Source organism: Pseudophryne corroboree, chromosome 5 (assembly GCF_028390025.1).
Source record: "Pseudophryne corroboree isolate aPseCor3 chromosome 5, aPseCor3.hap2, whole genome shotgun sequence".
In the NCBI taxonomy this organism is placed as follows: Eukaryota; Metazoa; Chordata; class Amphibia; order Anura; family Myobatrachidae; genus Pseudophryne; species Pseudophryne corroboree.
In genome coordinates, this window is record NC_086448.1 from 281,690,457 (window position 1) to 281,717,302 (window position 26,846).

A 26,846-nucleotide genomic window follows, 5' to 3' on the forward strand; every position below is an offset into this window, starting at 1 on the left:
ATGTAGAAAGTAATTTTACTCACGGCTTTTTCATCGCTCCGGCGATCGTAATGTGATTGACAGGAAATGGGTGTTACTGGGCGGAAACACGGCGTTTCAGGGGCGTGTGGCTGAAAACGCTACCGTTTCCGGAAAAAACGCAGGAGTGGCCGGAGAAACGGTGGGAGTGCCTGGGCGAACGCTGGGTGTGTTTGTGACGTCAAACAGGAACGACAAGCACTGAACTGATCGCACAGGCAGAGTAAGTCTGGAGCTACTCTGAAACTGCTAAGTAGTTAGTAATCGCAATATTGCGAATACATCGGTCGCAATTTTAAGAAGCTAAGATTCACTCCCAGTAGGCGGCGGCTTAGCGTGTGTAACTCTGCTAAATTCGCCTTGCGACCGATCAACTCGGAATGAGGGCCAAGGTTAGAATACCTGACCTGATGCTGTTAGAATCCATGGGCAGGGCCGCATTAAACATACTTGCCTACCTGACCCTCTCCATGAGGGAGAAAATGCTCTGTTCCTGGACTTTCCTGGTAAGGTATGATTGCCATCACCTGTGGTGAGCTAGTTAATTGATAAGAAAGGTGTTTCACCACAGGTGATGGCAATCATACATTACCAGGAAAGTCCAGGAACAGATCATTTTCTCATACGTCCTAGAGGATGCTGGGGATGCTTCAAGAACCATGGGGTACAGACGGGATCCGCAGGAGACATGGGCACACTATAAGACTTTGAATGGGTGTGAAATGGCTCCTCCCTCTGTGCCCCTCCTCCAGACTCGTTAGATTCTGTGCCCAGTGAGACTGGATGCACACTGAGGAGCTCTCCAGAGTTTCTCAGAAAAAGACTTGTATTAGGTTTGTTATTTTCAGGGAGACCTGCTGGCAAAAAGGCTCCCTGCATCGTGGGACTGAGGGGAGAGAAGCAGACCTACTTCTTCTTAGTTCAAGGGCTCTGCTTCTTAGGCTACTGGACACCATTAGCTCCAGAGGGTTCGATCACTTGGTAAGCCTAGCTGCTTGTTCCCGGAGCCGCACCGTCACTCTCCTCACAGAGCCAGAAGACAGAAGCCGGGTGAGTATGAGAAGATCAGAAGACTTCAGTGATGGCAGAAGACGGCGTTTGAGGTACCGCGCTGCGCGCCATGCTCCCACACATAACACGGCACTGCAGGGTGCAGGGCGCAGGGGGGGCGCCCTGGGCAGCATGTACACCTCAAACAGCACTGGCATAAGTTATAGCAGTGCCCAGGCACTAGTTAAGGGACCCCCGCCAGTATAAAGATAATTTTAAGCTGGACTGAAGCGCGCCGTGTAGTGGGCGGGGCTTAGCCCACACAGCTCTGACCAGCGCCATTTTCTCTTCACAGAAGCTGCAGAGACGCTGGCCCTGACCTCCACACTGTACAAGTAACAGTGTGCAAAACGGGGGGGGGGGGGGGGGAGTGATTTGGTGCTAAATTATATATATAAAAAGCGCTAACAGGTCTGGGCAGTCTTGTTACTTGCTTCAGTACCGGGATAGGCGCTGGGATAGGCGCTGGCAGAACTCTCTTTGTGTCTCTCTTGCAGGCTTTATTGTGGGTCTGTCTCCTATAGCCCCAGTGTGGTTGTGGGTGTCGGTACGTGTGTGTTGACATGTCTGAGGCTGAATGCTCTTCCCAGGAGGAGGCTGGAGTGGGGACAGAAAATACTGTGAGAGTGGCCGTGTCGGCACCGCCGACGGATGATTGGGTGAATATGTTGAATGTTTTAAACGTAAATGTGACTAGGTTGACTAAGAGATTTGATAAATCTGAGTCTAAGAACCAGACATGGAGGAAATCCATGGAAGATGCTTTGTCACAGGCCCAGACCCCTTCGGGGTCACAGAAATGCGCATTTACCCAGATAGCAGATACAGATACCGACACGGACTCCGATTCCAGTGTCGACTATAGTGATGCCAGATTACATCCAAAACTGGCTAAGAGTATTCAGTACATGATTGTGGCGATAAAAGAAGTATTACATGTCACTGAGGACCCTGCTGTTCCTGATACTAGGGTCTGTATGTTTAAAGGAAAGAAACCTGAGGTAACGTTTCCTCCCTCTCATGAACTGAACGCACTTTTTGAAAAGGCTTGGGAAAATCCTGACAAAAAGACACATGTTCCCAAAAGAATTCCAGTGGCATATCCGTTCCCCTCTGGGGACAGGGAAAGGTGGGAGTCAATCCCCACGGTAGACAAAGCTTTATCGCGTCTATCCAAAAAGGTGGCGCTTCCGTCTCCTGACACGGCAGCCCAAAAGGATCCTGCGGATCATAAGCAGGAAAATACCCTAAAATCCATTTATTTCACTACAGGGTCGCTACTCAGGCCTGCCGTTGCTTCGGTATGGGTGAGTAGCGCTATTGAAAAGTGGGCAGATAACTTGTCATCTGAGGTGGATACCCTAGACAGGGATAGTGTGCTTTTGACTCTGGGTCACATCAGGGATGCTGCAGCATATTTAAAAGAAGCTGTAAGGGATATTGGCCTTTTGGGATCAAGGGCCAATGCCATGACAGTCTCAGCAAGGAGAGCATTGTGGATTCATCAATGGAATGCTGACGCTGACTCTAAGAAGGCGATAGAGTTTAACGGTAGGGTCTTGTTTGGTGACGGCCTCACTGACCTGGTGTCTATGGCCACCGCGGGTAAGTCTTCATTTTTACCTTATGTTCCTGCACAGCAGAAGAAATCGCCTCACTATCAGATGCAGTCCTTTCGGCCCAATAAAAAAAAAAAGGACGTGGGTCCTCCTTCCTTGCAGCGACGAGAGGAAGGGGAAAAAGGTCACAGGCTGTGGCAAGTTCCCAAGAGCAGAAGTCCTATCCGGCTTCTATCAAATCCACCGCATGACGCTGGGGCTCCTCGGCGGGAGTCCGCACCAGTGGGGCACGTCTCCAACTCTTCAGTCAGGTCTGGGTGCACTCGGATCTGGATCCTTGGATAGTAGACATAGTGACCCAAGGGTTAAGAGTTTCAAGACGTGCCCCCTCACCGATTTTTCAAATCGGCCTTGCCAGCTTCTCTTCTAGAAATGGAAATAGTAAGCGCTGCAATACTAAAGTTGAGTCAAAATCAAGTAATTGTCACGGTGCCCCCGTCACAACAGGGGGAAGGTTTTTATTCGAGCCTGTTCGTGGTCCCGAAGCCGGATGGCTCAGTCAGACCGATTCTGAACCTAAAATCCCTCAATTTCTTTCTGAAAAAAATCAAATTCAAGATGGAATCTCTCCGAGCAGTGATCTCCAGTCTGGAAGAGAGGGATTTTATGGTGTCGGTCGACATAAAAGATGCCTACTTGCATGTCCCCATATATCCTCCACATCAGGCTTACCTGAGATTTGCTGTGCAGGATTGTCATTACCAATTTCAGACGCTGCCGTTTGGTCTGTCCACGGCTCCGAGGATTTTCACCAAAGTAATGGCGGAAATTATGGTTCTCCTGCGCAAGCAGGGAATCACAATTATCCCGTACTTGGACGATCTCCTCATAAAGGCGAGGTCCAATGAGCAATTGTTGAAGAATGTTGCCCTTTCACTGACGATTCTGCAACAACACGGTTGGCTCCTAAATTTGCCAAAATCACAGTTGGATCCGACAACACGGCTGTCGTTCCTGGGTATGATTCTGGATACAGAATTGCAGAGAGTTTTTCTTCCAGTGGAAAAAGCTCTGGAAATACAGAACATGGTAAAACAGATTCTGACACCAGCAAAAGTGTCAGTTCTTCAATGCACTCGGTTGCTGGGGAAGATGGTGGCGGCCTACGAGGCCATTCCGTATGGCAGGTTCCATGCCAGGGTGTTTCGGTGGAACCTGTTGGACCAGTGGTCCGGGTCTCACCTGGACATGCACCGGAAAATAATTCTATCTCCCAGAACCAGAATCTCCCTTCTGTGGTGGCTGCACAGTTCTCACCTTCTGGGGGGACGCAGGTTCGGGATTCAGGATTGGATCCTGCTGACCACAGATGCAAGCCTCCGAGGCTGGGGAGTAGTCACACAGGGAAGAAACTTTCAGGGAAAGTGGTCGAGCCAGGAAGCTTGTCTTCACATAAACATTCTGGAATTAAGAGCCATTTACAACGGCATACTGCAAGCAGAACATCTTCTTTGAGGTCTGCCCTGTCTTGATTCAGTCAGACAACGTGACAGCAGTGGCGTACATAAACCGCCAAGGCGGAACAAGGAGCAGAGCGGCGATGGCCGAGGCCACGAAGATTCTTCGCTGGGCGGAAAGACATGCCAGTGCTCTGTCAGCAGTCTTCATTCCAGGAGTGGACAACTGGGAAGCAGACTTCCTCAGCAGAAACGATCTCGATCCAGGAGAGTGGGGTCTTCATCAAGAGGTCTTTGCAGAAGTGACAAGTCGTTGGGGACATGACGGCATCCTGCCTCAACAAGAAACTTCAGAGATATTGTTCCAGGTCAAGGGACCCTCAAGCGATAGCGGTGGACGCCCTAGTGACACCGTGGGTGTTTCCGTCGGTATATGTGTTCCCTCCACTTCCACTCATTCCAAAGGTGATAAAACTTATAAGAAGAACAAGGGTTCAGGCGATCCTCATTGTTCCGGATTGGCCAAAAAGGGCCTGGTATCCAGATCTTCAGGAGTTGCTCATAGAAGATCCCTGGCCTCTTCCTCTTCGGGAGGACATGTTACAACAGGGGCCGTGCGTGTATCAGGACTTACCGCGGCTGCGTTTGACGGCATGGCGGTTGAACGTCAAATCCTAGCCCGAAAGGGTATTCCCAGTGAAGTAATTCCCACACTTCTTCAGGCTAGAAAAGAAGTAACGGCAAAGCATTACCCCCGTATTTGGAGAAAATATGTGTCTTGGTGTGAATCCAAGAAGGCTCCTACGGAAGAATTTCACCTGGGGCATTTGCTCCATTTCCTACAAGCAGGTGTGGATGCGGGCCTAAAGTTAGGCTCTATTAAAGTACTGATTTCGGCCTTGTCGATCTTTTTTCAGAAAGAATTGGCTTCTCTTCCAGAAGTTCAGACCTTCGTAAAAGGCGTGCTGCACATCCAACCTCCATTTGTGCCTACTGTGGCACCGTGGGATCTTAATGTGGTGTTGCAATTTTTGCAATCACATTGGTTTGAACCTTTGTGAAAGGTTGAGTTAAAATTCCTTACTTGGAAAGTGGTCATGTTGTTGGCCTTGGCGTCAGCAAGGCGAGTGTCTGAATTGGCGGCTTTGTCTCACAAAAGCCCCTATTTGATTTTCCATGCGGATAGAGCAGAGTTGAGAACTCGTCAACAATTTCTGCCAAAAGTGGTTTCATCTTTTCCCGTAAACCAGCCTATTGTGGTGCCAGTGGCTACTGAGGCCTTGGCGGAGTCGAAGTCTCTCGATGTGGTCAGAGCTTTGAAGATCTATGTCGCCAGAACGACGCAGACTAGGAAAACAGAGGCTCTGTTTGTCCTGTGGGCTCCCAACAAGATTGGGGCTCCTGCTTCCAAGCAGACTATTGCGCGCTGGATCTGTGATACGATTCAGCAGGCTCATTCTACGGCGGGATTGCCGTTACCGAAATCAGTGAAAGCCCATTCTACCAGAAAGGTGGGCTCATCCTGGGCGGCTGCCCGGGGAGTCTCGGTGTTACAACTTTGCCGAGATGCTACTTGGTCGGGATCAAACACCTTTGCGAAGTTCTACAAGTTTGATACCCTGGCTGAGGAGGACCTCTTGTCTGGTCAATTGGTGCTTCAGAGTCATCCGCACTCTCCCACCCGTTCTAAAGCTTTGGTATAAACCCCATGGTTCTTGAAGCATCCTCTAGGACGTATGAGAAAATAGGATTTTAATATGTGCCGGTAAATCCTTTTCTCTTAGTCCGTAGAGGATGCTGGGCGCCCGTCCCAGTGCGGGCTGTATCTGCAGTTTGGTTTTAGTTACGCTCATGTTGCGCGTTGAGTTCAGTCAGTCTGTGACTGTTGTTGGTTGGAGCCCTCTACACTGGATTTGGTGAGTAGAATTTTTTCAACAGGTACCCCATGGATTCTACATGGAGAAGAGGACCGACCCTTGTGTGAACATAAGGTAAGTATGTGTATATGGTGGTGTGTATGTATGCATTAAAGTTATACTTTCAAGGTGTGTGTGTAATGTCTTTATTGGGGTATTTTTTTAGTAGTAGTACTACAGGTACCAGCGGGCCCGGTTTTCCGCCGCATGCTGGTACTTGTGGTTCTCCAAGTACCAGCTTGCGGGGGAGGCTTGCTGGGACTTGTAGTACTGCTACTAAAAACAATATTCATGACTTTCAACAAAGGCTATCAGCCTCCCATCTGCAGCCAATTGGATGGGGGGGGGACAGCCTCGGGCTTCACCCCTGGCCCTTGGGTGGCTGGAGGGGGGGGACCCCTTGATTGAAGGGGTTCCCACTCCTCCAGGGTACCCCGGCCAGGGGTGACTAGTTGGGTATTTAATGCCACGGCCGCAGGGCGCTGTATAAAAGTGACCCCCGGCTGTGGCATTATCTGTCCAGCTAGTGGAGCCGGTGCTGGTTTCAAAAATACGGGGGACCCCTACGCTTTTTGTCCCCCGTATTTTTGGAACCAGGACCAGGCGCAGAGCCCGGTGCTGGTTGTTTAAATATGGGGGAACCCCTGTCAATTTTTTTCCCATATTTTTGCAACCAGGGCCGGCTCAAAGAGCCCGAGGCTGGGTTGGTTTAGGAGGGGGGACCCCACGCATTTTTTTTGGGAAAAATTAAAACATTTCCCACCCCTTCCCACTGAAAAACATGCACGGATCTCATGGATCCGTGCATGCCTATACAAACACGGGATAAAAAAGCAGGTCTGTTTTTTTTTTAGCACTTTTTCACGATTTGTATTTCATCACGGCAGTGTTTGGCTATTGTCGGCAGTGTTTGTGTTTTGCACTTTTTAGTAAATTCCCGATTTCTACCAAATTGCAGGCGTATTTGACCGATGGTGTATTGATTCGTGATTTTTTCCTTGGACTTCCAAAATATTACGAATGCCCTCATCACTGCCGTGATTTTTGCTTAGTAAATTACCGAGATGACACTTTGAAGAAAAAACGGCATCTCGGTCAAAATCGGGACCTTAGTAAATATACCCCAGAGTCTCAGTTCCTATTTTCCATATATATGATGCAAATGTGGATGTTATTGGAAAGTCCTATTTCTTTCCCACTATGGGTGGTGATCAGAAACTTTATGGGTTCACCTCCGTGTCGAGTGTTCACTAGTTGCTCACACTGTTCTTACACAGAGCATGTAGATGGCATATTCATAAAGGTATCTTTTCTAAGCGATTTTTCCTTATATCCACCTTAGGAAATAACATGTATACGGTGCTCACATTTATGCTTACACAAATATAGAGGTTTCCATACACATAAAGGTATCTTTAATCTTTGTTTAAATCCCCCAGTTTCCACTCGTAGAGTTTGTGGTTAATATGACATACAAAGCAGAAAATAGATTATCAGTCTCATATTAGATTAAATATTACTCTCCCCTGGATATATCCTCCAAAACAATGGGGTGTGTGATATGGATGCTCTTATAGGATCACCTTTTATGTGAAAATAGGAATATAAAACTCACATGTATGCTTACTGTGAAACAACAGTACCATATACGTAACAGTATCTTTACAATTTACAGATGAACCAAATCACCGTATAAAGAACGTACTAATTCCTTATGTGCTCACTTGTATGCTTACATGGACTAAGTGGTATCCCGCCTATAACGGTATCTTTTCCCTGCTTGATACTCAGGGTGACGTAGTACTTTGTTCACAATGGAGTCTGAACAGTCCACTTGATTAATACCAGTTCTTTCATATTTATTCCACAATATGCACAATAAAAAAGTTCTGCTTGCCGCAATGTGTAAAAGGGGGAATCTGCTTGCCGCAATGTGTAAAAAGGGGGAATCTGCCTGACGCAATGTGTAAAAAGGGGGAATCTGCTTGCCGCAATGTGTAAAAAGGGGGAATCTGCTTGCCACAATGTGTAAAAAGGGGGAATCTGCCTGACGCAATGTGTAAAAAGGGGGAATCTGCCTGACGCAATGTGTAAAAAGGGGGAATCTGCCTGCCGTAATGTGTAAAAAGGGGGAATCTTTGCCGCAATGTGTAAAAAGGGGGAATCTGCCTGCCGTAATGTGTAAAAAGGGGGAATCTTTGCCGCAATGTGTAAAAAGGGGGAATCTGCCTGACGTGATGTGTAAAAAGGGGACGCTGTCTGCCGCAATGTGTAAAAAGGGGGAATCTGCCTGCCGTAATGTGTAAAAAGGGGGATGCTGTCTGCCGTAATGTGTAACAAGGGCACGCTGTCTGCCGTAATGTGTAACAAGGGCACGCTGTCTGCCGTAATGTGTAAAAAATGTACGCTGTCTGCCGCTATGTGTAACAACGGCACGCTGTCTGCCGTTATGTGTAAAAAGGGCACGCTGTCTGCCGTTATGTGTAAAAAGGGGGATGCTGTCTGCCGTAATGTGTAAAAAGGGGACGCTGTCTGCTGTAATGTGTAAAAAGAGGAATCTGTCCGCCGTAAGGTGTAAAAGAGTCTCTAGCTGGTGTAGTGGTGCTACTGTGCGGCGTAATTTGAATAATGGAGACTACTGTGCACCGTTTTATGAATTGGTATTATTTTGTGGCCACACCCCTTCCCCACGAAGCCACGCCACTATGTATTTTTGCGCGCCTACGCCACGCACTGCCCCTGTTTTGCATGCAGGGGTGGGGCTCCGATGCCGTTTCTTGCACACAGTGCTAAAATGTCTAGTTACGGCACTGTTGCTGGGTATCCATTTCTCTGGCCCTGAGCAGGTCCCCCTCGCCAGATCCTCTCCAGGGGTGAGGGGGTGGCCTTGGATGGGATGGGGGGGGGGGGGCAAAGCATTTTGTCGCACCTGGGCCCACCGCTCGCTAGTTCCGCCACTGTTTGTATGTCATATTAACCACAAACTCTACGAGTGGAAACTGGGGGATTTAAACGAAGATTAATGTTACCTTTATGTGTATGGAAACCTCTATATTTGTGTAAGCATACTGTACATGTGAGCATCGTATACATGTTATTTCCTAAGGTGGATATAAGGAAAAATCGCTTGGAAAAGATACCTTTATGAATATGCCATCTACATGCTCTGTGTAAGAACAGTGTGAGCAACTAGTGAACACTTGACACAGAGGTGAACCCATAAAGTTTCTGATCACCACCCATAGTGGGAAAGAAATAGGACTTCCCAATAACATCCACATTTGCGTCGTATATATGGAAAATAGGAACTGAGACTCTGTATGTATTTTTGTTTTACATATCTTCCCCTCACAGAGACTCAAGAACTAATAGCCTATTGGAAGAAAGTAAGACTGGGCCCAAGATACGCTTTTTGAATTAATTCAGGCCTGTATATTGTATTTTCTGTACCACATGTGTGAAGCGCTACTGAAAGTGTGTACATATATTTGTTTGTTTAGATTTTATATGTGACTGGTGACACATTTCCGCTCATACTGACTATAGCTGCTTCAAGTGCGCAGTGGTCATCCCTTATTTATTGTGGTTGATACAATTTATAACTTATTGTTTTAAATGTGAAATTGGTGCTAAAAAATAACAAGGCCAAACAATAACACAATGTAAGAAGTTTGTGGTGAAGAGGGACAGGGTGAAAGCAGTTTGCAAGGTATTGCCAATGTCGAAGTCAAAAAATATTGCAATACACACACCACATGCAAACACCACACAGATGGCATCCATGCATGTACTCAGTCTGCCGTGCGTGCGCATACTCGCAAATTTTGTACAATCGCCTCCCACGGGAGTGCGCGTACGGGCGTGGTATGAGCAATTACAGAAAGATTCTTACTTGCAATGGAAATGATCTACAGACACATGCCACAGTGCCCAGCCTGTGTCGAGTCACTGTTCACACACACACTAATCTAACCAAACATGCACATCCTTCCAACACAATGTCTTGTTCACTCCAATGTTTGAACAGACTCCCTGGTCTGTGAAGAAAGACAAACACAAACCGAACAAGTCATCGTTTGGTGGGAGCCAGAACAATGGGAGACAAATATCCCAATAGATACACATAAGCCTGCGTTTTCAAATTATTAACTACAGGCAGCCTGCAGTCTAGAAAACCTTTAATATAATAGCAGGGAAACACTTATAAATATATATATATATATATATATATATATATATATGTGTGTATCTTGAGAATGGTTGGTCATTTCATGTGTAGGATCATGTTGCCTGGAGATAACATAACAAAGTAACCTAATGAACATGGAAATATCTGTCACACATTACATATTTCCCAAACTTAGTACACACATTACACATAGTCTCTCCTTTCCCCTCATGCAACTTTTACTTATTTACAAGGCACAACAAGGGAATTATACACCTTTACAGTATGCGAGGGGACAGTAACTGATCAGAGCATCATGCATGGTATCTACGTGTTCGGATAATTATGAGTAATAATCCAGTGTTGGTTTGGAGAAGATCGCATGTCGTTGCGAATAGTTATTTGCAAAGGCAGACTAAAGGTATGTTTGTGTTTATTATGTACTTGGTATGCGGTGGGAATCCAGAGCTGACCAGCTGTACACACCCCTGGATCAAGGCATCGCCCATCTCTTCAAACCGACCAATGACCTCTCCTGTACTGTAAACGACCATCCCTCCAACCAATCAGTGGAGAGCATACAACCCCATTGTATTGTATTTTGGGCAAGGGTATATAAACCTTGCACCTGGGCCGGTCACTCTCTCTCTCTGCTTTTTAAAGACTCATAGGTCGTCTCGCCAGACGACTGGGGACCGGATCCGGGTGGCGCAAGCGACAAAGCGTACGTATCATTGGGTGTGACTCTCTCTCTCTGTGATTGAATTGTATTGTGTTGTACCATTTATATTGTAACTTATTGTAATCCCCTTTTACAAATATATTATTACTTGTTGCTGCTTTGGACCACAACTTACAATCAAATACTGGTGTCGCATTCAGTTTCTGTTGAGCGTTTGTATAGTGTAATTGCCACACCTAGAGCTGCCTCGTGCTCTCAGCGTGTCGGTCTGTGTGTATGCACTGAGTGTAAGCTGCACAGCTATTCCGGCGTGTGCACGCAAAGTGCGTGCACAGTACGGGACTGTGTACGCTAACTGGGGATAGAGTACGAAGGTAAAGGATTTATTACAGCGGCCGCAGCGGCTTCAGTTACAGTGTGCAATAGGGGTTAGTGGCTGCTTTCCAAGAAGTCTATCGAACTACTCAGTTGAGGGCATCGTCCGGCTCGTCTCATACCCGGCTTTTGCACAACATTACAGGCGCTTACCAGCAGCAAAGGGTGGATTAGCATTATTATATTGTGTTGAGCTAGCTTGTGCTGCTGAACTGCGCCTGTACTGCATTGGTTAGGGATGCTGGCGTGAACCGCAAGGACAAAGGGAAAAAAAAGCCATTTAAAAGTTTTTTCTTTTTTTTCTTTTGCACATGTAACCTTGCGTAAAGGCTCACACAGCGTACCCATACTTTGCATCCATCCCACATATTGTTGCCATAGGTTATAACGGTCATTTATAGGTTTGTGTGAAACCGGATACATCTGTGTTGCTATATACATTTGAAGTAACTGTGTTAATGATATAGTTGTAAGAACACAAAACGCAGCTCTGTCCTAGTCTTTTAGGTTAAACAGAGCAATTGTGGGGTGTGTTCGTGAGCGACAATAGTTTATATCGCTCACATTTATACTGTGTAATTTGTTTTAGTGCGGGCGCACTTTTGTACGTGAGCGCGCACAAGCGTGAAAAGGCACGTGCGGTTGCGTAATTACGCAAGTTGCGTAAGATCGCTAACGCCAAGGACAAACCACACAATAGTTCAATTTAAAGCGGAGAAGTAGATGTTTATCTACAAATAGCACATAACTATCCGGTTTCAAACGCAGATTAGAATAACATTGATAAAAGTGTGTTACCTCTGGGGAAAGCTATCAGTTAACAGGAAAGGATATTTTTCTGATCAGAAAACTATAGAGTGTTAGTGTGGGCTGAAAAAGGTGTGAATGTATTATACCCCGCTTGGTGAACTTGGTGAACTCGGTGAAACTCGGTGAACTTGGTGAGCACGGTCTAGGTCAGGGGTGGGCAATTATTTCAGCCGAGGGGCCACTTGACACTTTCCTGTCAGGATTCGAGGGCCGCACACAAAATAGTAACCCCCCCCCCATGCACCAAAAATATAGGGACGTGGCTTCGTGTGGAAGGGGCGTGGCCCAAAAAAATACAGATTCATTTTAGGCTGCACAACAGTCTCCATTATTCAAATTACACCAAAAGAAAAGAGGAGCGCTCATGTGTTCATGATAAACACCCAATAAATCTATTCAGAGCCGGTAAATAAATAAAAATAATTTATTCAATAGAATTATACCAATTATATTTATCAAATAACAGTTTAAAATTAAACCCAATAATAAATAATATCGTGCTGGCCAGCAGTTTCAAATTATAACAAAAACTGTTAAAACTTCCCTCAGTAGGGAATCAGTGCACTGAGGAAAAAGTATCAATAAATAGTAACTCTATATCATTCAGTGATAGTAACTGTTCCCTGCGTAAGGGATCAATGCACTAGGAAAAATTGTCCTGTTGGACCATCAGCATGTATTAACTTTGTATCAGTCAAATGGTAACTGAAGCACGCTGAATGGAAAAGGTGTTGCGGCAGATATCAGTTTGTACAAAGTGTCCGATTACCTCCCTGATGGAACTCACGGTGTGGTCCTACCCCCGATAACCGAGCGTCCTCGGTTATTATGTTGTCCACGGGGGGTGCCTCTCGTGTCACCGGCTGTAAATTGCTCCACAAAAGGGGGAATATGATCTCACGGACTTGCAGTGCTGACGCCTGTTTAGGCGGATGTGCTGATAATAGCGGCGGGATGGACAGATGGCAGTGTCCCGTAACGACTCCCGCTCTGCTTCGCTATACACCTGTAGGTTGATAGGGAACACTGCTGCAGCTTCACAAAGTGGGTGGAGACTGACGCGTTTTGTCACGAAATCACTTTGAAAAAGTCACGTGATTTCGTGACGAAACCCTTTTCTACTGACTGAATGAAAACGAAGATTAGCTGTCAATTAGCTGCGTGTCCTATTGTTCATTGCCGTAATAAGCAATTGTGCATAATATTATGCTTAATCTCTCAGCTATAGCCAGATAAGCCTTACTAAATCCTTGGTGAGAGGGAGACAACACTTATTTAATATCTGGTAACGTCCTAAGGTACATTTGTCCGGTGCCCCGGATATCAGATTTACATCAATAATTGCACATTTCAATTTAGTGTATGGAGACAGTGTGATCTTTTAAAAACACGGCACCCAGAAGGTGGATGGCGTGCTAACCTTCCACCATCCACCTTCTGGGTGCCGTGTTTTTAAAAGATCACACTGTCTCCATACACTAAATTGAAATGTGCAATTATTGATGTAAATCTGATATCCGGGGCACCGGACAAATGTACCTTAGGACGTTACCAGATATTAAATAAGTGTTGTCTCCCTCTCACCAAGGATTTAGTAAGGCTTATCTGGCTATAGCTGAGAGATTAAGCATAATATTATGCACAATTGCTTATTACGGCAATGAACAATAGGACACGCAGCTAATTGACAGCTAATCTTCGTTTTCATTCAGTCAGTAGAAAAGGGTTAATTCACAGAAACAGATATCCTCATTTCTATGTATAGTGCAGACTGTGTGTTATGTTATACGGCAGTTGCAGGAGAATGTAACCAGCAGCACAAGCTTTGGATACATTGTAAATCAGCCAGGCTATGATAGCACTGACACGGCTGAATTTTGAAACATTTGTTGCGGATCACTGAATACATGGGTCTACTGTCTGCATAACACGTTAGTGATACTTTCTATTGCAGTAAGACCATTCCAGTTTGATTCAATCAGCCGTAGATGACACACTGTTTTAAGTGATATAGATCAAACACTGGGAGTGTATACCATTTATACCTTCTGACTTAGCAATATTATTACGCTTGTTTGTGCTGCCTCTTATCTATTACATACAGGAGCAGGGAGATTGAGGACAATCTACTAACTCCCAGTACTGTGGAAGGCTATTCTCCAATAAGATTAACCCCCTAACTGACGTGTGTGAATGCATGTCATATGAGAATATCCATCTAAGTGATTTTGTTCTGCACAAGTTAAGTGTTTAGATCACATTGCTGCAGTGTCCTAGTTGTCCACACAAACCTTACATGGTGAGAATATGTCCTTTTGGGAATATACTTAGAATTTTTTGAACAGTTGGGACCACATAAATAAAACCGCTATTTATTGAGATAGGGTCACTCTAACAATCCCTCATTATTAGCAGTAATCACAAGTGTTTTAGAATGGTATCCACTTAAGGTATTTATACATGAATTACTGATTTTGATCACTTTATTCTGTGATTAATAGTGGAATCCTCAATTTAATTATCCCAACAGCAAGCCATAATATCCCAAGGAGGGGAGCGCACAATTTATGTATACAATCCTATAGGTCAATATTGACAATAAGCACAATGATATAGTTGTATGATTATTACAAGAAAGAATTATCTAGCTGACTGATTATATTAGAGACTAGTGTGTGTTCTGATTATATTTTTTATTTTTTCTTCTGCACTATTCACTATTTCACATATTCTTTTTGAATACTTCGCCAGCTATCCACTATTAGTATTTTAAACCAATTACAATAAAGGTTATGTTTTATAGGAAGTTGTCCTATACCTAGATTCAGATTTGTCATTACAGTAAGTTACAGATGAGTGCCCCAATGTGGAATACTTTTTCTTTTTGTGTTTTATTATGATGAATTTATTCCAGGGAGCACCCCCAAATTAATGGTTAATACCAAGAATTTTCTCTGAGAATTGTCTTCAAATATAAACAATGGGAAGTAACTGACTGACATGAATATATGACCTATATGATCTGTGCGGATTTTTCTCTTGTTTCTGAACTCCGCCCAAACCAGACATGTCTCATCGGCACGGTTTACAAAGTGGGAATTAGCACTAAATGCCCCTGTAAACATCACCATAAAGAGATGCAGCGCACTAAATCCTGCAACTTATCTGCCAAGTGTGCCTGGACAGGCACAAAGGGTGGAGGATGAGAATGATGGTGAAGGAGGATTTAGTGCAGACACTGATACGCATGATTGTATGGAATACCTGAACCAGACTTTCACTGCAAGACCTGACATTAGTGACAACCCACTCGAAGGCGTAGATTTCACTTTTTACACTGACGGTAGTTGCCACAGACAGACAGAATCAGGAGACCTGTGCACTGGATACGCAGTTGTAGATGACAGAGGTATTATAGAAGCTGAACCCCTGGGCCCACCACACTCAGCACAAGTTGCTGAGCTGGTCGCCCTAACCAGAGCGTGTGAATTGGCCAAGGGAAAGTCAGCTAATATATACACGGATTCTAGATATGCGTTTGGAGTGGTACATGATTTTGGAGCCCTATGGCGCCTCAGAAATTTCATGACAACAGCTGGCACACCCGTGGCGCATGCGACCCACATCAAAAGATTGCTATCAGCAATACAAGACCCCTTACAGTCAAGACCCAGTGTCACTTGGTAACAGCCGGGCAGATGAAGCTGCCAAGGCAGCAGCAAGTTCAGCCACACTAACCAACATCACACCACTGATGACATTTAACACAATAAGCACACAACAACTCATTGAAATGCAAGATTTGTGTTCCCTGCAGGAGAAGTCCGTCTGGAAGGCAAAGGGATATGGAAGAGAGCCTCTGGACAGATGGGCACGGTAAGCCTGTGGCCCCAAAGGCATATCTTCCAGCCCTAGCGGAAGCAGCTCACGGCCTGACCCACTTGGGCAAGGAAGGTATGTGCAAACTGGTCAGGGCATACTGGAGAGCATCAGGGTTCTCATCTCATGCAGGTAGGAGGGCAATGGCTTGTATTACCTGCATGAGAAAGAATGTTGGGAAGACAATACCGACGGAACCATCCCATATCCCTCCTACGGACGGACCCTTCCAGGTAATACAAATAGACTTCATACAGTTACCACCCTGTAGGAATCTGAAATATGTCCTAGTGTGTACAGATGTCTTTTCAAATTGGGTAGAAGCATTCCCCACTGCCACAAATACTGCTACATTCACTGCAAAGAAAATTGTGCAGGAATTTGTGTGTAGATATGGTATCCCTAGAATAATTGAAAGTGATAGGGGTACCCATTTTACAGGTGAAGTCTTTCAGGTCATGTGCAAACTGATGGGTATTAAGAGCAAGCAACATACTCCATACCGGCCACAGGCGAGCGCAAAGGTGGAGAGAATGAATAAGCACTATTAAGAACAAGCTTAGCAAAGTGATGGTTGAAACTGGATTGTTGTGGCCAGAGGCATTGCCACTAGTGTTGTACAGCATCAGAACCACTCCCAGGTCACCACTTAACCTATCACCCTTTGAAGTTCTTTTTTGGCGACAACCTCACGTAACGATTGACCCCCAGGATGATTTGAAATGTAATAATAAAGTGACTGTGCAATATTTGGTTAGGATGAGCCAGCAGCTCAGAAATCAACAAAGAAATCTAAAGCTGGTGATTCCTGACCTACCAAACAGTAATTGTCATGACATTGAACCTGGGGACTTTGTGATGATTCGAAATTTTCTACGCTCAGGTTGTCTCATTGACAGGTGGGAAGGACCGTACCAAGTTTTATTGACCAGTACAACAGCACTAAAGGTTGGCGAAAGAGAGACATGGGTCCACTCGTCCCATTGCAAGAAAGTTGCAGACCCGGAGACAGCATGTGATAAGGAGAAAGGTGAAGAGAACCTTGTATCGCTGGAGCAGCTATTCCGGGAGAACTAAAAAGGCAAGACTGTTGAGCGGCACCCGAGCGTAGGGAGCGTAAAGAGCAAAGATGGTTGGTGCAGCCAGAGACGGTTAACAAAGATCAAGGAAGGTTGTCGCACCAGTTTTTCTTTTTTTCACCTCCCCACTACTTTCTCTTTGTTTTTGTTTTTCCCCCTCATCTTCCCATTTTTGTCCCTAACGAAATAGATCCATCCCAAGAGACTGTATTCCGGCTTTTTCTGGTGGTTTTGTTTTTGTGCAGGACAATTTGTTTTTGTGAGGGCCCCCGAGACGTTGAGCAAGGATCTGGAGTGAGTTCTAATGGAGAGTACGGGTTGGTAGGACCCCAGGATCAGCGTATCACTTTCGCCAAGGAAATCCACAAACCGGAACCCAACTCATCAATCACAAAAATAAATGTCATTTTAGTGTTGTATGTACCGTTACATGTCTTCTGTTCATCTCTGTAGGGCTAGGTTAGTGAAACACACATAGTCATTAGATAATAGGGACACATAATTGCTCACACATATGGATCCCCACGATGTATCATCAGATAAATGTGCTCCCCATTTATCATATAGCTCGGTGGAGTTTGTTGGACCATGTACAGACCCTTAATACGGGATGAGAAGGAATATAATGAATACTTCGCAAAGCCTAGAAGCTAGTGATGCACGATGATACATCCCCCTCAGGCAGTTACTCATACATACACGTTTTTCCTATCACACTAGGCCATCCATTTCTCACCTATGACCTTTTCTCCCTCTTCCAAGGTACATACTCGCCCATTGTAATGTATAGCATGTAAATATTTTTTTCTGTTATTAATATTAGTGGCAGTTATTGTTGACTGCCAAAGGGTGGACTGTCGAAGTCGAAAAATATTGCAATACACACACCACATGCAAACACCACACAGATGGCATCCATGCATGTACTCAGTCTGCCGTGCGTGCGCATACTCGCAAATTTCGTACAATCGCCTCCCACGGGAGTGCGCGTACAGGCGTGGTATGAGCAATTACAGAAAGATTCTTACTTGCAATGGAAATGATCTACAGACACATGCCACAGTGCCCAGCCTGTGTCGAGTCACTGTTCACACACACACTAATCTAACCAAACATGCACATCCTTCCAACACAATGTCTTGTTCACTCCAATGTTTGAACAGACCCCCTGGTCTGTGAAGAAAGACAAACACAAACCGAACAAGTCATCGTTTGGTGGGAGCCAGAACAATGGGAGACAAATATCCCAATAGATACACATAAGCCTGCGTTTTCAAATTATTAACTACAGGCAGCCTGCAGTCTAGAGAACCTTTGATATAATAGCCGGGAAACACTTATAAACATATATATATATATATATATATATATATATATATCTCCTTATATAATTATGGCACTCCCATTCGTAATAACATCCACCTGGGTGCCCTCCTCCAAAAGCTATAGACCAACAGGGGGTACCTTCAACTATTGTCCATAGAAAAAGGAAACCAGGCGGCACTCCAAGGATTTTGTTCAAGCAAAAAGTTTTTGTATTAAAGTGACAGTGCAATCAAATTAATCCAGCATAGTGCAAGCCACCGACGTTGAAAGATTTGGGGAAGTTACCTCCAGATACAATCTTGGCCACACTGGATGTTAAAAGCCTCTATACGATTATTCCTCACGCTAGGGGGATGGAGGCCATGGAGAGATTCCTGGTCCAAAACAAGTTTGATTCGTTGGACATACAGCTTTTTCTCCAGTTATTGCACTTTACCCTGACACATAATTACTTTATCCACAATGGGGGATATTACCTCCAGTTGACCGGCTGTGCTATTGGATCAAATGTAGCGCCAATGTATGCGAATGTGTACATGTTTGATATAGAAAAAGATCTGTTTTTGACCCATACATTTACTAGTAGCAATATCCTATTGTACAAGCGCTACATAGACGACCTCTTATTGCTTTGGCGAGGGGAACGAGGAGCTTTGGAGGAGGTGGTGGACGGTAACAACAAGAGTGATTCACCAGTCAAACTGTCCCTTACCTGTAGTTACCAAACAATCAATTTTTTGGATGTCAGCATCAGTGTCATAGGAGGTGAAGTAACTACAGAGGTCTTTAATAAACCAACGGACCGGAATACCCTTCTCCTGCATAGTAGCTTCCACCCGCCGGCCCTTAAGAATGGCCTACCCAAGTCACAGCTCATGAGGGCGGCTAGGATAACAAGCGAAAGATATAAACTGGAACCGGCGCTGGATGCAGTAGTAGATAAATTTCAAGCTAGAGGCTATCACAAGGGCCCGCTACTCTCCTTGAAGAATGAGGTACTGGGCATGCCCAGAGAGGAACTACTCAGTTCGACTCCTAAAAAGAATGAGGAGAAGAGGATCCCACTCATTACTGACGGCCAGCTCAGTACTCCCCAGGGCAACGAGAGCCCTGTGGCCGCTGGTGTCCTCAGATCCAGCAGTACCTTGCTTTAAGGGTAGTACTATTATGACTAGCTACAAAAGGGGCCGCAATCTGAAGGACAGAGTGGTGAAATTAGATGTTACCAAGAGAGCCTTGGGTCCTAGTCGTAAAGGGTGTTTCAAATGCCCGAAATGTGAAACCTGTAACTATATGCTGACAGGGAGCAGCTTTAGACACCCCAAAACTAACAAGGAATATGATATCAGACACCATCTTTCCTGCACATCCCAGTTCGTCATATATGCAATAGTGTGCCCCTGTGGAAGTATATATGTGGGTCAAACCGTAAGGACATTCCGCGAGCGCATGGCGCTGCATAGGTCTGCCATCAGAGCAGCACTGGAGGGAAGAGGCAATGACCAACCGGTAGCACGGCACTTTAAAGCAGCTAATCATACGCTGTCACAGTTGAGACACATGATACTGGACCATGTGCATAAACCGGTTCGGGGTGGCAACCGTGCTAGGATGTTGTCGCAGAAAGAAGTTAAATGGATCCATATGCTGGACTCTTTGGCCCCCAGTGGTCTCAATGAACAACTAATGTGGAATGTTTTTTTGTGATAACTAACCTGATTTTCTCTTTCAGTTATTGAGTTAGTCTTTGATCGCCCTGTAGCCTACATATATACACAGCAGTAAGCATTTCTCCTAGGCTGTAGCATATGCTCCATTAAGTAAGATCTAACCCTGCCTTTCCTTAAATGGATATGCACATAAATATATTGCTGTAAGTAGAACTGTGCTACAGCCCAGTAGTTATCCCAGTATTTAAATTCTTTAACCCGTCTAGCCTTTCAAGTTTTTAATGTTTATTTTGCAATCATACTTGGTTGCTCACCTATTAAGCTGTCACTGTCACTTTATGCACTATAGTTTTGCACAGTGATCACCCCCGTACTTTCTCCGTCTGTTAGGTCCGGTTCCCTAGGTTACGGCGTAGTCGCGGTTACTAGGTAACGGCGCAAGGGACAGGAGTTCACGTCACAGCTGCGGCTCACGTGACCGGAACTCAGAGCAGCCGCGGCTTCCGGCCTCGGGACGCCGGCTGGCGGGAGCGTACGGGGAGGATCGCATGAACACTCAGGTATTTATACCCCTATGGAAAGTTGTTATAGACATGTTTGATGTTGCTGTTTGTCACGCTGTACTTTAGAGCATAGCACCTTGAAAAAAACGCCGGATGGGCGTTGAAACGTCGGTGGCTTGCACTATGCTGGATTAATTTGATTGCACTGTCACTTTAATACAAAAACTTTTTGCTTGAACAAAATCCTTGGAGTGCCGCCTGGTTTCCTTTTTCTATGGACAATAGTTGAAGGTACCCCCTGTTGGTCTATATATATATATATATATATATATATATATATATATATATATATATATATATATATGTGTGTGTGTGTGTGTGTATCTTGAGAATGGTTGGTCATTTCATGTGTAGGATCATGTTGCCTGGAGATAACATAACAAAGTAACCTAATGAACATGGAAATATCTGTCACACATTACATATTTCCCAAACTTAGTACACACATTACACATAGTCTCTCCTTTCCCCTCATGCAACTTTTACTTATTTACAAGGCACAACAAGGGAATTATACACCTTTACAGTATGCAAGGGGACAGTAACTGATCAGAGCATCATGCATGGTATCTACGTGTTCGGATAATTATGAGTAATAATCCGGTGTTGGTTTGGAGAAGATCGCATGTCGTTGCGAATAGTTATTCGCAAAGGCAGATTAAAGGTATATTTGTGTTTATTATGTACTTGGTATGCGGTGGGAATCCAGAGCTGACCAGCTGTACACACCCCTGGATCAAGGCATCGCCCATCTCTTCAAACCGACCAATGACCTCTCCTGTACTGTAAACGACCATCCCTCCAACCAATCAGTGGAGAGCATATAACCCCATTGTATTGTATTTTGGGCAAGGGTATATAAACCTTGCACCTGGGCCGGTCACTCTCTTTCTCTGCTTTTTAAAGACTCATAGGCCGTCTCGCCAGACGACTGGGGACCGGATCCGGGTGGCGCAAGCGACAAAGCGTACGTATCATTGGGTGTGACTCTCTCTCTGTGATTGAATTGTATTGTGTTGTACCATTTATATTGTAACTTATTGTAATCCCCTTTTACAAATATATTATTACTTGTTGCTGCTTTGGACCACAACATACAATCAAATACTGGTGTCGCATTCAGTTTCTGTTGAGCGTTTGTATAGTGTAATTGCCACACCTAGAGCTGCCTCGTGCTCTCAGCGTGTCGGTCTGTGTGTATGCACTGAGTGTAAGCTGCACAGCTATTCCGGCGTGTGCACGCAAAGTGCGTGCACAGTACGGGACTGTGTACGCTAACTGGGGATAGAGTACGAAGGTAAAGGATTTATTACAGCGGCCGCAGCGGCTTCAGTTACAGTGTGCAATAGGGGTTAGTGGCTGCTTTCCAAGAAGTCTATCGAACTTCTCACCAATTACAGGGCCACTTGGTCTACTGATAAATTCATCCGTTATATAAAAGCAAATGTATGCTGAAGAGCTGTGCCCTGTCTAGCACATTACCTCTGATGTTTCTAGAGACTGGATTTCCCGTGGTAGCTCCACAGCATGTTTGTTGAAGTAGTCCATGGTAATTGCATTATTCCAGTAACTTAAGTTATTATCGGGGTTAGAGGCCTTCTTCTTCCGCCTCATGCAGCACACTGTCAATAAGACCGCTATTAAGGAGATACAAAAAGATATTACAGGTTAGTACCTATAAAGTAATCTTAGGAAAGTGTTCTAACTGGTGTCAATAAGGATCATTTCTGTATAGATAAGATGAGGTGACCCTTAATTGTAGCCAAGGAGAACTTCATTGTACTTTATACAAGAAGAAGCACAATAAGAACCTTTTGCCTTGCACATATGAAAACTAAATAAATAAAGAAATAAAACTGCTTGTTTATAAAGAAGACTAGTGAGTACCCAATGTAATTGATAGTATATGCTTGGATTGGATACTGTTGCTCTGATTCTGAGAATTGTACCCCAGAGTCTGCTGCTGCCAGAGAGGAGGGGTCCCGCGACGGAGGCTGCACGCGGGTCCCCTCCTCTCTTAAATTGCCCCTGCGTCCAAGGTACTTTAAGTAGTTTTGATCTTTATAAATATACTTTGATTTGCAGATGAAGGGCTACTAGCAGTACCTAGAATCTCACATACTTCATATGGGGGTTAGTCTTTCTGGAATTCACTGCCTCACACAGTTTTAGATGCCTCCATTCTAGAAACCTTTACACACAGAAAGAAGACCTACCTGTTTACTGCAGCATTTCATGAATGTCTATTTAGTTTATATGACAACCAACACCAATATGTAAGTCTCTTTTCTGCAGTCTGTTTAGTTTATATGGTATATATGTATTTAAAAAAAATATATGAAGTCCTTTGGGAGGATTCAGCTGTTTTTTCGAGTTTGCAGCTCCCATCTAAAGTGGCAGACAATATTCAATTGTTTGTGAAACTAGGCGTAAGTTCTGCAGACATCCATTATGTATTGCGTGTGTCACGCCCAAATGCACTGGGATTAGCTGCATAAAGTGGCTAAACCTGTGCAAACGGATTTATGCTCGCCTCATCAGGAGAATGCAAGCAGAAATAATGGAGACAGTTAAATAGCTCCCTGCCTTTAAACGGGTTCAGTATGGTATGCCGGCGGTCGGGCTCCCGGCGACCAGCATACTGGCGCCGGGAGCCCGACCGCTGGCTTACCGACAGTGTGGCGAGAGCAAATGAGCCCCTTGCGGGCTCGCTGCGCTCGCCACGCTACGGGCACGGTGGCGCGCTACATGCGCCACGCTATTTTATTCTCCCTCCAGGGGGGTCTTTGCCCCCCACGAGGGAGAATAAGTGTCGGTATGCCGGCTGTCGGGATTCCGGCGCCGGTATACTGTGCGCCGGGATCCCGTCAGTCGGCATACTGAAGACCACCCCTTTAAACAGGAGCTGCTGCAGCTTAAAACAATTGCATTCCCCTTTGAGCACTACAGGGAGAAAAGTGCTATATGAATAACATTATTATTGTTATTATTATTATTATTACTAGCATCATCATCATCACCATCACCTAGCAACAAGCAAGCACATCTCTGCTCCTCTCCACTTGCTGAAACAGGTTTGCTCATCTCTCCTCTCATACCATTCCTGTGCCACAATATTTGTGTCTGTGACTGTGCAAGTGTGCATGTACAGTATGTGTTCTCACACATACAGATGGGTCCACGGTTATCTTGGCTAGTTTTCTGCGCCTAGGCACAACATGGTTTATTAACATAAACCCTTCATCTATTGTTCTCAGCTGCAATACAATACAGAGAACAATACAGCAGAGGATTAAGTCATTACAGCAGAGGATTAAGGTAGTCATTCCGAGTTGATCGCAGCCAGCAACTTTTTGCTGCTGCTGCGATCAACTAGTCCACGCCTATGGGGGAGTGTATTTTAGCTTAGCAGGGCTGCGATCGCTTGTGCAGCCCTGCTAAGCTAAAAAAAAAAAAAATCAAGTAAAAGAAGACTAGGGCTGGATATACTTACCCTGTGCGATGATCTGTGCGATGCTGGGGCCGGCTTTGACGTCAGATATCCGCCCTCCGTTCTGCTGGACACGCCTGCATTTTCTTCTCCACTCCCCGAAAACGGTCCGGTGATGCCCAGGTACGCCTTCTTTCTGTCAATCTTCTTGTGGTCGGCTCTGCGACCGCTTTCTTCGTACTCCTGGACATAACCCGGCGACCCCTGTCGCCGGGCGTAGTGCACGCGCAGTGCGGCCGCCGCACATGCACATTCCGGACCCGTTCGCACCGCAGCGACAAACCGCTGCGTGAACGGGTCGGAATGACCCCCAAAGTCGTCCGACTTACCAGTCTCAATTAATCATATTAAAGGTCAAGATAAACATGGACCCATCTGTACATGTTAAAAACACTGGAATACTGCATTCTCCATAAAAGAAAACACAAAGAAGACAAACTACAAACAAATTTATAATAAATCACTCTAAATACACACTTCCAAGTCTATAATCCAACAATTCATTATTTTTTGGGGGATTGCTTCGACAATTTGTGTAAAATGGATAACTTTTGGATTCATTATTCTCTCATTCGATATAAAACATAATAGATGAGTGCAGAGTATTTCAACAGAGGAGGGGCCCATGGGGGTCATTCCGAGTTGTTCGCACGTTGCCGATTTTCGCTATATTGCGATTAGTCGCTTACTGCGCTTGCGCAAGGTTCGCAGAGCGCATGCGCTTAGTTATTTTACCCAAAAGTTAGGTCTTTTACTCACGGCATAACGAGGAATTTTCATCGTTCTGGTGATCGTACTGTGATTGACAGGAAGTGGGTGTTTCTGGGCGTGTGCGAAAAAATGCTGGCGTTTCTGGGAAAAACGCGGGAGTGTCTGAAGAATCGGGGGAGTGTCTGGGCGAACGCTGGGTGTGTTTGTGACGTCAAACCAGGAACGAAACTGACTGAACTGATCGCAATGGCTGAGTAAGTCTGGAGCTACTCAGAAACTGCTAAGAAATTTCTATTCGCAATTCTGCTAATCTTTCATTCGCAATTCTGCTAAGCTAAGATATACTCCCAGAGGGCGGCGGCTTAGCGTGTGCAATGCTGCTAAAAGCAGCTAGCGAGCGAACAACTCGGAATGAGGGCCCATGTGCAGACTGCGGGTGGGCTTCCTCCTCTCCATGGCGCAGTAGCCTCCAGCAGGCACGGGAATCATGGGAGATGGGCACATTTGGACATGGTCAGTGATCGCGCTGAGCCAAAAAAAAAAAGTTGGTCCCAGGGACCCTTCACTTTTAAAAATTGGGGTCCTACCGGTCTTTTTCTGGGTCCCATCGGAATGAAGGTTCTTATTAATCTTAATCTTGTTTGGACACTACAAAAGTGTTGCAAGATGGGGGGGATGGGGTGACAGTGCTGCTGGGCTGTGTAGCATGCAGGACACCCTGCATCAGAGCTGTAACTAGACATTTTGGTGCCCTTAGGCAGAAAGTGAATTGGTGTTCCACCACTCAGACCACAAAGTACAGGCGCGTCGCAAAATTTTAGGGGCGTGGCTTCCTGCGTGAGGTAGAGCACGTCATACACTTTGCTCCAGGTACAGCACGTTGTACACTTTGCACCAGGTACAGCACGTTATACACTTTACTCCAGGTACAGCGCGTTATACACTTTGTACCAGGTACAGCGCGTTATACACTTTGCTTCAGGTACAGCATGTTATACACTTTGCTCCAGGTACAGCACGTCATACACTTTGCACCAGGTACAGCACGTTATACACTTTGCTCCAGGTACAGCACGTCATACACTTTGCTCCAGGTACAACACGTCATACACTTTGCACCAGGTACAGCACGTCATACACTTTGCACCAGGTACAGCACGTTATACACTTTGCTCCAGGTACAGCACGTCATACACTTTGCTCCAGGTACAGCACGTCATACACTTTGCTCCAGGTAGAGGACTTATACAAATTGCACCAGGTAGAGCACGTTATACACATTATGCCAGGTAGAGCACGTTATCATACACATTGCGCCAGGTAGAACACGTTATACACAATGCACCAGGTAGAACACATTACACACAATGCGCCTGGTACAGCACGTTACTATACACATTGCGCCAGGTAGAGCACGTTATCATACACAATGCGCCAGGTAGAACACGTTATACACAATGCGCCCGGTACAGCACGTCATCATACACATTGCGCCAGGTAGAGCACGTTATCATACACATTGCCGCTAGGTAGAGCATGTTATCATACACATTGCGCCAGGTGGAACACGTTATACACAATGCGCCTGGTAGAGCACGTCATTATACACAATTGTGCCCGGTAGAGCACGTTATTATACACATTGCACCAGGTAGAGCACTGAGGCACATTGCAGTAACCACTTATGACCTCCAGTTGCACGAAGGGGCCATTTGACACATGTGGCTCCGCCCCCAGCAGCGAGTCACTGACACCATTTTTTCTGACAGCACAGTGCAGTGAGTGCACTGGCACAAGTAGCCAGCCGGTGCCTGTAGTGGCCGCAGCCTGGAGGAGCTCTATGTGAAATCGCAAGCAGAGGCTGTTCTCTGATAAGAAGGAGCTCCTCCAATTGCTTCCCCTGACGGGCTGGCCACTGCTAAATATACCGACAATCAGTTACAACTGTGTCAAAGTAGTGGAGCCCCAGGTGCAATGGGAAAGTCAGTGTCACACTGCACAGTTGTACTGATTACCAGTATATTTAGCAGTGGCCAGCCCGCCAGGGGAAGTGATTGGAGGAGCTCCTTCTTGCCAGCCTCTGCTTGCGATTT

At 45.4% G+C, this 26,846-nt stretch overlaps 1 protein-coding gene across 4 annotated transcripts in view; it reads right to left on the reverse strand.

The window, feature by feature from the left end:
• The window catches only part of TMEM108 (transmembrane protein 108), a 610,736-nt gene that overhangs the window by 25,451 nt on the left and 558,439 nt on the right, over nt 1-26,846 (reverse strand). For all 4 annotated transcript variants that reach the window (XM_063924872.1, XM_063924875.1, XM_063924873.1 and 1 more), the window contains one exon: nt 22,035-22,189. In XM_063924872.1, the coding sequence (XP_063780942.1) occupies nt 22,035-22,189 (155 nt within the window). The remainder of the gene's footprint in view (nt 1-22,034; nt 22,190-26,846) is intronic.